Below are 16322 nucleotides of genomic sequence, written 5' to 3'. Positions count from 1 at the left end.
GAAATCCATTTTATAATAATATAATTGGCACACAGTATTTTTCATCATTCTCTTTAATATCAAACTACTTTACTAATTATGCAAGAATACATTTTAAACTATTCACCAACTGTCATGTTTCGTGAGACACTCTGTACCATATTTATAAATAGACAAATAAACACGATTCAAGGGTTTAAGTTGTTCAGTAAAAATCAAAACTGTGAATGAAAAATGAACATGGACAGAACAATATAATCCACTGTGTTTTAAGTAGATTGAAATTCATTGATTTATTTGACATTGGAAAATTAAAATTAAATCAAAGGATTCTTTACTCAATAGTCCCATGTACAGGGTGTCCCACGAAACATGACAGTTGGTAAATAGTTTTGAATGTCGTCTTCCATACAATGTATTAGATATTAAAGGCTGTTTGCAGTTTATTTCGTTTAAAAATCTTTTGCTCAAGTATATTTTACTTTGAAATTAATTTTATTATAATATAACTCCTATATAATATTTTTATTATCGTCTTTGGTATTAAACAACTTAACAAATTATTGAATAAGACATTCTAAACTATTCACAAACTGTCATGTTTCGTGGGACACTCTTTACCATTCATACCTCAACTTGAAAGTGTTGGCCTTGGCATTCTTTACTGAGTTTTCTTAATAAAAAGTTAAACTGGATAAATTAAGGAATGTTGGAAATAAAAAACATAACTGTAAATCTTTGTCAGAAACTTTCTTGATAAAATATTTTGTATGCCACATACACTTTTCTGATATTTGGGCAACATGTTGGCTCCTTTGCTGCGTACAAATCTTTAATTTTGTTGGGCCACATGGTTACTCTTTTCCTTAGCTGAAATCCTCATCTAGCAGTAGAGACTTCTCGTGGTTCTTTTTCCTAGGGATTCCAAGCTGAGCTACCGCCTGCAAGCATTTAGATTTAAAAGAAAAGAAGATTAAAAAGTATCTTAAATCCAAAAAAAATTATCTGTAGTAGAGTGGCCCTTCACCCAATTCTGTAGAAAAATCAAAATATATGTATCTAATGGAGCACGAGTCTTAACCTTTGACAAGGATGGAATTTTTTTTAAGCCTAAAAAATTAACCCCCTAAAAATTTAACTGTTACATGAGGGAGGGGAGGCTCATAGAGTAACGAACCTATCAGATAAAAAAATACAAAAAAGGTTAAGTCTGAACTATATTTCAAGAAGTTGAGTTTGTAACGCTATTTGCGGCCCCAACCTGAGATAAATGGTGTGTCTTCCCTCCCTTTTTAAAAAATTGAGTCTGTAACGCCATTTGCGGCCCAGACGTGAAAAGATGGTGTAACTTCCCTTCCCTTCTCACGAAGTTAAGTTTGTAACGCCATTTGCGGCCCAGACGTGAAAAGATGGTGTAACTTCCCTTCCCTTCTCACGAAGTTAAGTTTGTAACGCCATTTGCGGCCCAGACGTGAAAAGGTGGTGTATCTTTCCTTCCCTTCCCACGAAGTTGAGTTTGTAATGCCATTTCACCCTAAACTAACGAGAGAGAGAAGCATTCAGCTTCTTTTATTTGAAATCAAACGTGTTTTCTTCTATAACTCATCAGTCTTTAAACTTACAGATTTGTTTATGTTATAATTTTTCATTCAAAATGTATATGCCAACAAAAAAATATTTAAGATAAAAGGCTATAAAATTATGTAAAAGGGGTCAAATTGTGATGGAAAATCACAGTTTTCTGAAATATGGACAGAACCGTTAAATCCACGTGATTTGCGGCCCAGACGTGAGATGGGTGGTGTTTCTTCCTTTCTTCCTAACGAACTAAATTCATGACACAATGTGCGCCGTACGGCCCTGACTACCCTGACGTGAGACGAATGGTGTATCTTCCCTCCCTCCTTAAGATTGAGCTTGTGACGCCGTTTGCGGCCTAAATGTGAGACGGCCGTGGGGGGGGGCCCTTGGACGCCATGAGCCTCCGTTATGCAGAGACAAGCCTCCCAGATTTGCTAGGCAGACCAAGCCTCCACTATGCAGATCAAGCCTCCGCTTTGCAGACCGTGGCTCCGCTATGAAGTAAAGAAGCCTCCACCCTACAGTTCGGCTTTTTTAAAATCTTAGTTTCTATGTGTAATGAAAAATTTAATAATTTTTTTGAAGTAGTGGCATAAGAATTTTACTAAAGAGTAGAGTTATTTATTAATTGTAATGATTAGAAACATATATAAAGTGATTTATAAGATTTATACTAAAACTTTAAACATTTCTTACGCAGATAGGAAGATATTTGGAGAAATATTTCTGGAACAAAGTTAGTTTGTTTTGTTGTAATGTTGATTTAAACAATTCTTTTTTATAAAATGTTAAGATTTAAATAAATGATAAAAATTTTCTGGATTTAATTTGTCCTACAAAAAAAGGTATCGCTTATATCAAGATTATAAAAGATTAAATGAAATTCAATTCAATTTTTTCTCTCTAAATATTTTTCTATTCATGTAATTTTTTAAAAAAGTTTTATATACCACTTTATAAGTGATAGTTAGGCACTATTTATGATAATTGATAAATACTTTGCATTTTTTGAAAAACCTCTTATGCCACTATGTCAAAAAGTTAAAAAAAAAACTTTTATTTAAGCTTATATTTAAAAAAAACCTCCTGTATTACACAGGCACATTTTGATATATTGCGCTTGCTCATTTCTGCATAGCGGAGGCTCAGTCTGCCTAGCAAAACTGGGAGGCTCGTGTCTGCATAGCAGAGGCTCATGGCGTCCGGGTTCCCTCCCTCGACAGCCTAACCCGGACTCTTCCAATACTATTATATTATAAAGATTTATTCACACACAAAGATATAAATACATATATAAATGGTGTAGTTAAAATTTGTTTAGATAAATTTTTTTTTTTTTTTTTTTTGAAAACACAGGTTTCCAAAAGAAAAGAGAAAAAAATATGCAAAATTATGCACAAATAGAAAACAATGATTTTTACTCACTACATAACATATTAGAACAAGTCAGACTTGAAGATAGAGCAGACAGAACAAGTCAGACTTGAAGATAGAGCAGACAGAACAAGTACATATTACTAGCAGGAAGAGAGAAGCGCCCAGTAAGTATTGTATATTTCTATAATAGTTTCCAGAAATTGAGCTGTCTCAGGCAGAAACCTAGGATTTCACAGATCACGTTGCCCTTGGATATCGGATACTATTCGGCGGCTATAAGCGCCGACTCTATTATATTCAAATCCAAATTAGGTGGAAAAAATAATCAAAACAGCCAAGAGCTATTTTCCACCTAATTGCTTTATATTTGTACTGTTAATATAATCATAAATTTGTATTTGTAAACTCTATCTGTATACAGATACATTTATTTTAGCAATAAACTTTATCTTATCTTATCTTATATTAAGACATTTATGAACGTTCTATGACCACATATACAATTTCGAAATGACTATACTAATTATTAAAAAAATGTGCTTTTACGATTTATAATGACTTGCAATGGGCGCGCTTTAAATTAGCCACTTACTGTAAGTAATCCAACGCCGGGTTGTCATAATAATAATAATAATAATAATAATAATAATAATAANCCCCACTATTATAGCTAGTTAAGCACAAAGTACTAGCTGTATCTATCATTGTACTGCTGTTGCACCACCAGTAGCACTATTCTTCTCTACACTCTTGGTTCCATTTTTATCAGAATCTGATACACTTGTGGTTCCATTTCTATCAGAATACCGCTTCCTATAATGGATAAATTCACGGACACGTACTCGCAAGGGCCACACAGTGGGATCCAAGGCTTTCTCAAGATCTTCAGCTGGAACAGAGATTTTAAAGCTAATAACATTTGATGTTTCATTTGGTTTAGACATCTGCACAATATCGCCAACTGTTATCTTAATATCAGCTTCTTCTAAGTCATCCACAATATCCTGTTTAGTGGTACCTTTAGGAATACCATAACAGAAAATGTCAGCCGGAGGGGATTTAATTTTTCTAATTTTCTCTTGAGTTCTTGTACCAGAGACAACTGGCTTCCCTACATTCCTTCTTTTGTTTTGAGAGTTTATTCCATCATTTAATCCTCTCTTTACACTGGGAGATCTTTCTCTACCTATTCCTGCTCTAAGGGGGACTGTGAGATTCTTTGGTCTTGCCCCTGTACCACTGTAATCATCATTACCTCTAGTTACCGCACTGTACGATTTTGCAGCAAAACTTGGTACAGGATTGACATTGACCTTATCCCAGATACATTGCAATAACTCCATCTTCTTCTCTATTGCTGACATTCTCTCATCCATCATTGCATTTGAGGTGTCCTGAAATGCCTTGACACTAAACTCACTATTTGTCAAAAACTTGGGTATTTGGAAATTGAAAGGAACTGTCACCACAACATTTCCATGCCCAGCTTTATCAATTTTCGATATCTTTTCCCAGAGATCTAGAAAAATGGTAGATATCTTTCGTTTTTCTTGGATATTTCCCTCTGTATCCTGCAGTTGAAAAGCTTGATAAAAATTTGATCTAGAGTTCTTCATCTGTTCCAAGGAGAACTCTCGACTAAGTGTATCCAGAACACAGGTTTTATCAGCAACTCTATCAAAAGCATAAAACATTGATCCTAAAATTCCATCAACTAGAATCATTTTCCCAGACCTTGTATCTTTATAAAGAAAGCCTTGATGACTGACTTGTTCCTTTACAGTGGTCTCACTATCCATTTCCTCCAGGGAAGTATTTAAAGAATTATCCAAGGATTTTTTGGGTTTTGGCCCCATTTTCGCCACAAGATTGGCGAAAGCCAGATTATATATAGAATCTTCCAGAATTCTATGAATGTACTTTAAAGTTGTGTGAAAGCCTTGAATTGAGAAAGCAGTGTGTAAACTGCCTAAAACACTCTTACAGAGAGATGTTTACTACTCAACTGTCCGGCCCGTTGGCATAGCATCTATCTATCTATTATGACTTGTAAGAAGAGACCACAAACCCACGCTTTAAGCAATCCCGTTAGCATACAATTGTACGCAGTCAGGAATGGCTGTTAGCATGACATCGTGCAATGATTTATGCCCACGCAGGTGGGAGAACATACTGCCAATGGCCTTATGTGCTCACGACTTAAAATCCCAGCCAAAAGGTGTTAATAAATTTTCATATACTCGTTCCCAGCTAGGCTCGAGTTCCATGAGCAGAATAAAATCTCAATGGCTTCAATGGTTCCCAGCTAGACTAGAGTTCCATGAGCAGAATAAAATCTCAATGGCTTCAATGGTTCCCAGCTATGCTAGACTTAGAGTTCCATAAGCAGAATAAAATCTCAATGGTGGTGTTTTAGCTGAAACCACAGCTACGAAAGTTACCAGCATTTTTTTCCATCTGCTTACCCACCTTATCCCTGTTGCTTTTATCCAACATTATTGTTATTGCTTTTATCCAACATTATTGTTATTGCTCCCGGTGTTACCTGTTGTATTGTGTTGGTTACAGAATCACTAGGTTGGAGCTCAGCAGGTGCAGCTGCAGATAGTACTACTCCGTTAGTGTTCTCATTTCCTGTCAATTAATCAATTAATCAATCAATCCAAGTGAACAGTTTATATGTATCAATATTCAATAAGTTAATCAGTTTAACCAATGAATTGATCAACAAATTAATCAATTTGCTTTACAAACAAACTTAAATAATTATTATTTAAAAAAAGTTAGGCAAGCAAATCTGTATCGCCAATAAACCTATTGACCGGTTACAAACCTTACAAACCTCTAGATCATCCAGTGATATATCAAAAAAGGTCAAAAAATAAATCAATAGTATAGAAGTTTGTTATCATTTTATCATTCCAAGCAGATCAGTTAATAAAAGTTGTATCCCTACAATTTGTAAGATCTGAGGATCTTTTAAAAACTATCATGTGGTCAGGGTGTTCAACGTCGAGAAGTTCTCCAACTCGTTCAACAGAGAAATCCTAGCATCACTATACTAATCCAACAAATCTATACAAATACATCGAATCTACAGTTATTCTTGAAACGTTCAAAAAATTAATTTAAGATTTTAATGTAAGCCTATTTTATATCTCGACCTTGAGTTTAATAATTATGGATAAATGTTTTTATAGAACTGTAAAAAGTTTTAAAAATGCAAACTAGTCTAAATCTAAATGTCTATTAACCTGGAGAAAAGTTATTATTTAAGGCTAACAATTTTATTGTTGAATGCAATTAAAATAACCGGACTGATTTATTGTGTTTTCAGTTCACGGTTGAGTCCTGTATAAACTGCCTACCTGATATATATATATAAGATATCAATCAGTGCAAATTGAGGTGAGCCGAAGAGAAAGAGTTCATGCTCGCTCTTATGTTTGTAACAAACCAACCTAATTAAGCACACAATTTCTCTACACTGCACTCCAGCCTACCTGCTGACGTATTCAGGTTGTCCCCTTTATCTCCGCCTGTTCCTTTGTTTTGGAATCGTTTATTATCCGAACTGTACTGCGTGTACTGCTGGTATTGAGGGTGGAAGTTGTGTATAGCGTCAGTCATGATGTCACGTGGGTTCATCGTCTCTCTGATTATATAAACACACTTCAGTAAAATTGACGGTGAACAGACAGTTTTACCAGCAGATATAGTTTATAACTAATATAAAGTCTGTACAATCTACTTCAGTTCGTTAGCCATTTTGATAAAGACATCCCTTCAAATATCTACTATAACTAAAAACGATTATTTCTTTAAGATTTTATTTAAAACAAGAGAATCCCTTAGAACTAAATTTTATTTGTTAAAAACTTTTTAATTAACTGTCATTTTGGTGATAAAACCCTCCCATAACCGTTATTTTGATTAGAAAAGAAGATTAGTTCCTTATTTTGATAATAAATGAGAAGAACAGAACCTTTAAACGGTCACTTTAATCAAATTAACAAGAAAATCTTCTGAAAAACACAGACCCTTCGATAGAAGTAATTCAAACTGTCATTTTTATAAAAACAGCAATAACAATACTAGTAATAAAACCTAAAAACAGACATTTTGAAAAAAAAAACCAGTCACAGTTCCTTTAAAATATGAGTGAGATTAGTTCCTGAGTGTGGAGGAGATACTCTGCATTGTCACATTTCTTCCTCCTTCAACTCCACCAGTTCCTTAACATTTTTATAGTTATTTAAAGTTATTTTTATCTCAGGCTAGTGCCACCTTTGGCCGCTAGGGGGAGGGAGGAAAGACCCACTCCACCTTTTTTTCGTCCGACCACAAATGACGTCACAATTTACAATTGTTTACATTATTTTTTAAACTTTAAAGTACTTCACATTATTATATATTCGAACTTTGAGCCTCGCTATGTTGTTTATAATGGTTTCAAATATTTTATTGTTTTTTTAAAGAGGAACATCTTATATAGTAGACATAAAACAGTTCATGAAAATTTGTATTTAATAATGCCTCAAGTAAATCAAAACCAATTGCTGTTTCCTGATAAAATAAATATGAATTTTTAGTTTTAGATTCTAAAAATCCCAGCAACTATTACCTATAAGTTGTAGGTTAGGAGTAAAATAAGAAAACAAGAGAAAATATATGGTGTGGTCCCGACGAAAATTAGATGCGAGACACATATTTTCCGTTTTTTTTTTGCTAAATTGGGCTTAAATATCGGTTTATTTTTCAAACTAAATGCATTTTAAATAAAACAAAATCATAATAAATAACATAAATTTGAAAAAAGTGTTATAATGCTGAATTGTGACGTCATTTGTAGTATGCGGACGAAAAAATGGCGTGGTTTGCCTTACCCAGCTCCTAGGAGGTTACATTTGAAGAAGTTTCTAGTGGGGTGTACACTGTGCATTATGTAAGGTTAACAAAATATTTCCTCTAATCTTTTTTGTTAAAAAAATGCATAATTTTCTCTCGCTTCCACATGTTTAGTTTCTATACCTTCTCCCGTGTAGACAGATATTGGGAATGCGTATCGCATGGCAATGGCCGCAAGGAACATCTCTACGCAAATCAGAAAGTTCTGAAACCCTAAACAAAAAACTATAACAGAACACTTAAAAATATAATCATCCGTTGAACCAAAAAAGTATGATATTATAAATTAAATCTTCCCCAGTATTCCCAATGCTAAATAAATTGCCCCTCCCGCCGTGCCAAATAAGAACTAGATATAAGTAATTTGCAACAGTTCTCTATTTGTCTAAATAATATGTAAAATCAATATAATTTTTAATGAATTCTTTTTATTCAAATGAAAAATTTAAAAGATAACTTGAATTAAATATTAGTTTAATACTTCATTACTCCAGATGATGGATTTAAATATAAATAGACAGATACATAGATAATAGATATAGAGAAATACAGACAGACAGATATATACCTGCGGAGACAGTTCCTGATTGTGTCTCTGTAACTCCATCCTCTGTGATGATCGCCTCAATGATCGTCAGTTTCTCCAGGATCGCCAGCAGTACTCCTGATCAGAGAATACGATCGTGACGAAGTTTACATCAGTACAATCAGTTTGATCACTAACAATACTTCTCTCAATTGGAGAAGTTTTGAATTTTGATCTTACATAAATACTTCAGAAAAATTCTCCTAATGAGATAATCATTGAAATATTATCAATGCATTAAAAAAAATTGATCATTTCAATATTGCATACAGATCATTTAAAGTTTTGATGTTTCTAATAAAATAATAATAGCTGATGATTTTTTTATATTTAAACATGTTTAGTTTTCCCACCTTGCCAGAAAGAGAGGAAAATGACAGACTTGATGGTGAAGAACTTGATGACAGGGTCGAAGGGCCTGAGGAGCTCCCTGGTGGCGAAGTAGAAGAGGAACAGGGCGTAGAGGGCAGCAGAGATACTAGAAACAAAATGGGCATTCATAAACTGTATAAAACGGTAAATCTAAAGGGACTGCTTTCTTAGTATTTACAGAATGACACTTGTCAATTGTCGGTTTTTTTTGTTGTCTTTAATTCATAAGTTTATGAAAAATACACTTGTTATGAAAACACCAGCCCCCAAGTTAATTTTTCTTATAACTTCAAAACCAAAATCTCTCTTTCTCGATAGAGATTGAAAGGGTAGCGTGGAAATGCAATCCTAAAATGTACCTAACTTGAAGGGGGGAGGGGTTACCTGGCGTTGTAGATGAGTGTGATGTAGAGATATCCCTCACTAGGAGTCCAGTCTCCATCATGGTACAGACCTGAAAACAAAACAAAATTACATTTATATTTTCAAATGGTTAGAAAATCCTGTCCATGTTGTTTTAAAGATAACTTAGCTTTTAGATGAAAAAAATGTGCTTTTGCCTTCCTTGTGATAGGAAAGAGATGTTAAGGATTAAGTTTTTTGAAAAAGGTCTTATTTTTATGATCTAAGAAAATAAAAAGCACAAAAAATGATGTTTACCGTATGACTGGAGAAAGATGGTGATGATGGACATGGCTGGCTTGATGATACAGAACTGAAGAGTCCCTTGCTTACAGAACCTTATATAAAAAAGTTGAAAAATGGCCAATTTCAGGTTTTTAAAATCTTTTTTTTCTTTAACAATTCAACCAGTTTTTTAAATAATAAAAAGTTGTTGAAAAAGATATGGAGAGTTGAGTTACTTCATGCACTATTGTGGCTAAGATTGAACTAGCCAAACCTAGTTTAACTATATGAGTCTATATCTCCCTAATTCAAATGAAATAAAGAATTTATTAAATCTAACTTGAGATAATGTACCTCTTTTCGGCAATATTGATTTTAACAGAAAAATAAAAAAGTAAACAGAGAGGTTTTCGAGTTTTTGACATAGTTTTACGCCAAACGTAAGCATTATACTTCAAGAAAATACTTAAATGTACCCTACTAAAATTAAAAACTTTATTCTAGAGCACATTTTTGAGTCATTTTAAAAGGTAATGGGGGCTTAAAAGGTTAATTCCTGTTTTTAGAGGAGCACCCTGCATTGATCTAAAATCATTTCTTTCTTGAAATCCATAAAGAGAAGAAACTGAATGTTATTGACACATTTTCCTTTAATAGACTTCTTTAGCCAGCTACCCCATTTCAGATCTACTTCACATGTTAAATATCGATTTTCAGTTTAAACCCTAATCCGAACATTTATTTCTTATTCTTTATCGTATTTTTATTCGTTTGATTGTCTGGCACAATCTAAGATATTCTATTGATATGTGGGCGCAACTGATTTAAATGGAGAGTGGAGGGGGGGAGGGGATTACTAAAAAACTGATGGATAAAAGCCCTTCTCCAACCAGTCAGTGCTGATAAAGCGACATCTGTCAAGTGGCAAAATCTAAGATATTCTATTGATATGTGGGCACAACTGATTTAAAGGAAGGAGGGAGAAGGAGGTAGAAGGGGGGGGGGGATATTACTGAAAAACTGATGGATAAAAGCTCCACTCCAATGTGCATTTGTCTGTCCAATGCATGTAAAGCGAAGGAGAGTTTAGACTTTATAAAAGTGTTTGACGAAAAGGAAAAAACATTTTGAAATATTTATTTATGAACGGACATCCCATATGTAGTAAGACGAGACAAAGATAGCTAGAGAGATATTTAAACCGAAAGCTAAATAGATAGTTAGCTTGATAGAACGATAGATAGATATATATAGCTAGATAGATAAATATATAGATGGATAGATAGATAGATAGATAGATTCTTACCCTGAACTTGAATGAGTATTGTTAATTATTTTTTGTCCTCTTGTGGCAGCCTTCGAGCTGAAATATGAAATCTTTATCAACGGTAAAATAGAAACTATAATAATGTATATAATGATAATCATAATAATAATAATAATAATAATAATAATAATAATAACCTGAGAAAGCTAATGTTGTAGCTTTGACCGGCAAGACAGCATGTACAGTACCAGTAGCTAGACTTGATTGGCTTCCCTCTTATCTCCGTCATTATGTTACCCTCACCACCTGAAAAATATTACTTAATTTTTTTAGGTTAGTCTAGACCTATTTTTTCATTCTTTTTGGGAGTACATTTCTAAAAATTTGAAAAATTTGAGAAAAAAAAAATAATTTGTTGTCAATTTTTGTCCGTAAAACCCAAATTTTGCAATAAAAAACGCGTATTCGGGAAAAGCTTTTTAAAAATAAAACAGCCCAAATCCCTACCTAGATACTCATAGCAGAGACTGAGAAAGTTGTAGATGACGAATGCTTCATAGCAGTCCCGGATAGCATTGAAGTAGACGTAGTAGTTGTCATAACTAAAAGAAACAAAATTAATAAATTAGACGAGTATTAAGCATACTTTAAGCAAAAAAAAAACACACAAAATTGTTTAAAAGTTTATAAACGCAGAAACCCACAAAATTCATCAGTGGAAAAACCCTAGACACATTGATGTAAATGCGTAAACGGAAACAATAAACAGTATACGCACTATCAGTATGCACAGTGTACACTGTGCAATGCAATATATTACCTGAAGAACATTTGACTGAGCCAGGAGGTAAATGCGTAAACGGAAACAATAAACAGTTAACGCACTATCAGTATTCACAGTGTACACTGTGCAATGCAATATTTTACCTGAAGAACAAAAGACTGAGCCAGGAGGTAAATGCGTAAACGGAAACAATAAACAGTTAACGCACTATCAGTATTCACAGTGTACACTGTGCAATGCAATATTTTACCTGAAGAACAGTAGACTGAGCCAGGAGGTAAATGCGTAAACGGAAACAATAAACAGTATACGCACTATCAGTATCCAGTGTACACTGCAATGCAATATTTTACCTGAAGAACAGTAGACTGAGCCAGGAGGTAAATGCATAAACGGGAACAATAAACAGTATACGCACTATCCATCTCTGCTCTGCTGGGTTAGTATAGTACCTAAACAATATTTATTTACAGGGTGCCCCACATTATATTGGATCGTAGAAAGCTCTAAATTAGGATTTTTTTTAAATAAAAAAAATTGCACAAGGTTAACAAAATTATAAATGATAAAAGACATTTGTGTATGGTTATTTTCAGAATTATTAAATTATATCTCCTAGAAGTTTCAAACATAAGACACATAAGTGTTTAAACAAAAAACCGAAACCAAGATACCTACGCTCACTATTGACCAGAGTGACCGTCAGGGTGAGTTGTTCCCCAGGTCCAATTTTTCTTCTTCATAAGTTAGATATATATTAGTAGATACCATTTATACCAATTAGAACTTCTGGGAGGTTGGAAAATGTAGCGAATAAATGGTTTGAACAAATTTCATTTAAAAATAATTTCTACTATCAAAATGATTGAAATCCGTAAGAAATGCGCGAAATTTTGGATAAAAATCCGCGAAAATTTTCAAAACAGTACACAAAATGACGAACTGTTTGCATAAAATATACGAATTCTTTAGCTAAACTTGACTTCGCAATTAATTCAGTGGCAAAAGAAACAAACTGCATATTGTCAGTATCTAAAAAGCGTTTGCAAGAGGAGGACGGAATTTACTCGCCCACCCACCATGTAAATTTCTTTTATTCAAACGAAGTATCAAATGAGGGGTTTCATTTTCTCATTCATGCGTTAATTTTGTAAATGTTCGGTTTCAAACAAGTGTTTTAGTAATAATATGTTGGGGTTAATAAAAGAATCAAATAATGTAGAAGATTCTAATGACCTTAATTGCAGTTATTGCTGGAAGCTTAGAGAGCTAAATGAATATTTCAATTTTTTTTGGCGTGGCCATTTCCTGGGTATCCACAGCAATAAGTCTGGCTTGTTGCAATCATTGTAGGACGGATTATTCTGTCTCCGAATTGGCAGTAAAGCAAAGATTTTGATAGGTGATGAATCATTGAATTCTATGTTTATTTTGTCACTGATATGCTGAAGAAGGCATGTGAAGCAAAGAATTTGTATTTCTCTCGAAGTATCTCAAATTCTCAAAACGAAGAGAGAAACTGCAGTTTATCTCCCACAATTTGGTAAAAAGTCGACTAAAATTCAAAAGATTACTCCTGCTATTGAAACCAAGATCAAATGCTTCGTCTGGAACCAGTTTAGTGTTCAAGTGGCCAACTATCCTAATGTTATTTGCAACAACTGTCACAGAAACCACTATGATCTTGACAAGAACAAGGTGAATACCTGGGAAACTGGATAGAGAAAATATCAAAGGTAAATATAAGTTTTTTTTTTCAAGTATAAGCACAATTAGATGCTTTATAAGTTGGGGCAAAATTTGAAATAACCATAATAATCAGCATCTATTTCTAATATATGAAGAAATGAAATGATAATCTCTGATTGGTTATGTCCGATCATAACTCAGGAACCCCTCAATTAATTTGCCTCAAATTTTGGTTGGGGAACTCTGTAGAACCATAGGAATGTCTTTTTGTGGTTTAATTATTTAAAGTTAAGTGGGTTGACTTTAATTTCCAGTCAAAGAAAGGTTCCAAGCTAGTTTCATATATAACTATATATTTAACTAACTTGAGAATCCAGCTTGGCCTAGAGTTTTCCAAATAAAAATCAACCCACTCAACTAAAAAAAAATCTAAACCAGGCTAAGAGAATTCCCGTGGTTCAAGCGAGTTTCCTAATTCAAATCTGAGTCAAATCGGACCAGGGGTTTATGAGTTATGATCGGACATACAAACAAACAAACAAACAGATAGACAAACAGAGATTATTCTACTTTATATACATACATAGATGATGTTTCTCTTCTGTTTATAAATTAATCTTTCTTCGAGTATTTAAAGTCAAAGTATAAGTATTTACTAACTAAAAAAAAATTTATTTACTGTGTTAAAAAAATATTGGATGTCATTAAAATACTTGATATGTTTAGATTGACAGATCTGTTAATAGAAGATCCTCAAATATAAATCTGAAAGCTGAAGAATTGGCTTCATCTAATGTATCTTTTCCTAAACCTGTAAAGTCTTCAAGATTATGTTCAACTTGCTGTTCTATTGCTCAGTTTATGGCCTTTGTTTGAGAGCTGGTTGAGCTCAAATTACATAATGTTCAGAGGATATCAAGGTGTAGGATTAGATGGAAATAATGCTAGTAAGTTTCTGAAACTGACAGACAAGCTTGAAGATGATTTAAAAACGATAAAAAGTACAACCTATTGCCAATTGTTCACTGTCTGAAAAAGTTTCAAAAACTTCAAGCAGAAACCTTTGGTATGGTAGTTGGAGAAAATGTGGAAACTGCTGTTCAAGAGTTCAAACAATTTTATAAAGATTTGATCGAATATGTTCAAAACACATTTGATGGTGTTGAGCTGAGTGTCACCTGGAAAGTTCATATAATGTCATATATTACCATTTCTTCAATCAACAGAACATGGCCTAGGTGTTTACTGTGAACAAACAGGAGAAACTATTCATCATGAGTTCAAAAAAACATGGAACAGATACAAACGAAGAGTCAATCATGAAGATTATGCAAAACAGTTAAAACCCAGTGTTGTTGAATTTGCAGCACATAATATTAATTAGATGTATCATGTAGCAGTTAAAAATGTAAATATTTCATGTTGATTAGTTTCAGAATACTAACTTATCTTATACATGAGTCGTATTTTTAAGTATAAAAGAACATTTAACGTTTATGATGTGTTATATAGCTTATAAATACACTATTATCATTAATTCTATAGAGAAATTTCGTGGATTTTTAATTTTCAAAAAATCTTAAAATTTCCAATCTCCCAGAAGTTCTAAATGGTATAAATGGTATCTACTAATATATATCTAACTTGAAAAAGAAAAATTAGACCTGGGGAACAACTCACCCTGACGGTCACTCTGGTCAATAGTAGCTACCAATCGACTGACTAATTATCCAACCATCCCATAAATCCACCATCCAACCAACCAACCATCCTACCAACCCACCAATTTGCAACCCACCAACCTACCAACCCACCAACCCACCCAGCAACCAACCAACCAACCGACCAACCAACCAAGCGACCAACCAACCAACCCACCTGAGATACTGATATATCTGATGACAAGATATGAAGAGTGCTGCCCAAACACATGCTCCTGCTACACCCTTGGCTAAAAACAAAAGATAGCTATAGATCTACTGCAAATAAATCCAACAAATCCCAACCCTACTCTCTCCTACTAGAGTTGAATCATTTTCTTTGTAATATGTTTCGCCAAAAACTTAGTACTTACATGTTCGAAGAATACTGAGTAACTCAATATATTTACATTTAGATTTTAATTGCTACCAATAAGAGTAGAACTACAGAGGGGTATGGGTTTGTTTTGACAGTTTAGAAGCTAGTTATTTTGAAAACTAAACCGAAATTTTTTTAACATGGCTTATTTTCGTCTATTAAATCAAATTAAGTGGAAATCTGAAAGGGAACCCCAAAGTTGTACCCCCTGGACTGCTTTCAGGGCGCAGTTCGCCACCGTGCAGGACAGCACGTAGCGTGGCATGGAATATGTAGTCTGTTCAAAATAAAACCTTTCCAATATGTCACAGTACCTTTCTTCTCATACTTCTTGGCTTTGCAAAATAGAATTTTTCATTCTTTTTCTTTTTATCTTACTGTATTGAAACCCCCCCCCCCCCTATTGCATCATTTACCTGATTTGGTCTGTAAAAAAGCAAAGCTGGCTGTGTTGTTATTCTGAGTTGTATTTATACTTATATTTCCAGAGTTCACGTCATCATTCAAGCTCTAAATACAGATTAATTGTATTCTATGTTGTATTTATACTTATATTTCCAGAGTTCACGTCATCATTCAAGCTCTAAATACAGATTAATTGTATTGTGAGTTGTATTTATACTAATATTTTCAGAGTTCACGTCAATATTCAAGCTCTAAATACAGATCTATTGTATTAAACAATAATTGCCAAATTATTTAATTTGGGCAAATCAGACCTATTAAGCATTGATGGAGACTGGAGAGCTAAACGGAATAATATTGATTAAAGATGTACACAATACACCTATACTAACGCATGTTTGTACTGTCGATCTAGGGTTCTAATAAGCTTTTTACCAATATTTGAAAATAAAAATTGATAAAAATATAAAGTATATAAATTACCTGCATTACTTTGGATACGGCATCTGTTACCGCTGTCTTTGTCAGTTTGACAAAATTGGTGCTGTTTGACTCAGCTGTCAAATCATATGTCCCGTTAACTGTTGAATCCATTGTTAGCGCTGTCAACAACACTTCACATACTCATGATTTTCATCTGTAACATATCAGTCTGTTACACATGACTC

The 16322-nt window shown here is 33.6% G+C and overlaps 2 protein-coding genes across 2 annotated transcripts in view; both read right to left on the bottom strand.

The window, feature by feature from the left end:
• The window catches only part of LOC111705974 (protein Spindly-B), a 15509-nt gene extending 14665 nt beyond the window's left edge, over positions 1-844 (bottom strand). The window contains exon 1 of the mRNA XM_023478699.1: positions 610-844. The gene's annotated coding sequence lies outside the window, so the exon portion shown is untranslated. The remainder of the gene's footprint in view (positions 1-609) is intronic.
• On the bottom strand, positions 845-16322 carry LOC111705975 (transmembrane protein 184B). Its single transcript, XM_023478701.1, has 15 exons — positions 16138-16322; positions 15666-15759; positions 15049-15121; positions 11835-11933; positions 11205-11299; positions 10895-11003; positions 9464-9543; positions 9188-9257; positions 8785-8909; positions 8414-8509; positions 7969-8058; positions 7112-7172; positions 6441-6592; positions 5483-5571; positions 845-920 (listed from the first exon to the last, which is right to left on the bottom strand). The coding sequence occupies exons 1-15, from the start codon at positions 16246-16248 to the stop codon at positions 846-848; spliced, it is 1419 nt and encodes a 472-aa protein (XP_023334469.1). The 5' UTR covers positions 16249-16322; the 3' UTR covers position 845.

Source organism: Eurytemora carolleeae, unplaced genomic scaffold, assembly GCF_000591075.1.
Source record: "Eurytemora carolleeae unplaced genomic scaffold, Eaff_2.0 scaffold541, whole genome shotgun sequence".
NCBI lineage: Eukaryota > Metazoa > Arthropoda > Copepoda > Calanoida > Temoridae > Eurytemora > Eurytemora carolleeae.
Note: the sequence above shows the minus strand (reverse complement) of the source record. Positions and strands in the feature narration are given on the sequence as shown.

Coding starts and splice junctions, on each gene's coding strand:
- LOC111705975 (XM_023478701.1), bottom strand. CDS start 16,248: ATGGATTCAACAGTTAACGGGACATATGATTTGACAGCTGAGTCAAAC. Junction 8,510..8,784: donor TTTCCTCTCTTTCTGGCAAG/GTGGGAAAACTA, acceptor TTCTCTGATCAG/GAGTACTGCTGGCGATCCTG. Junction 8,059..8,413: donor ATCAGGAACTGTCTCCGCAG/GTATATATCTGT, acceptor TTTTTTGTTTAG/GGTTTCAGAACTTTCTGATT.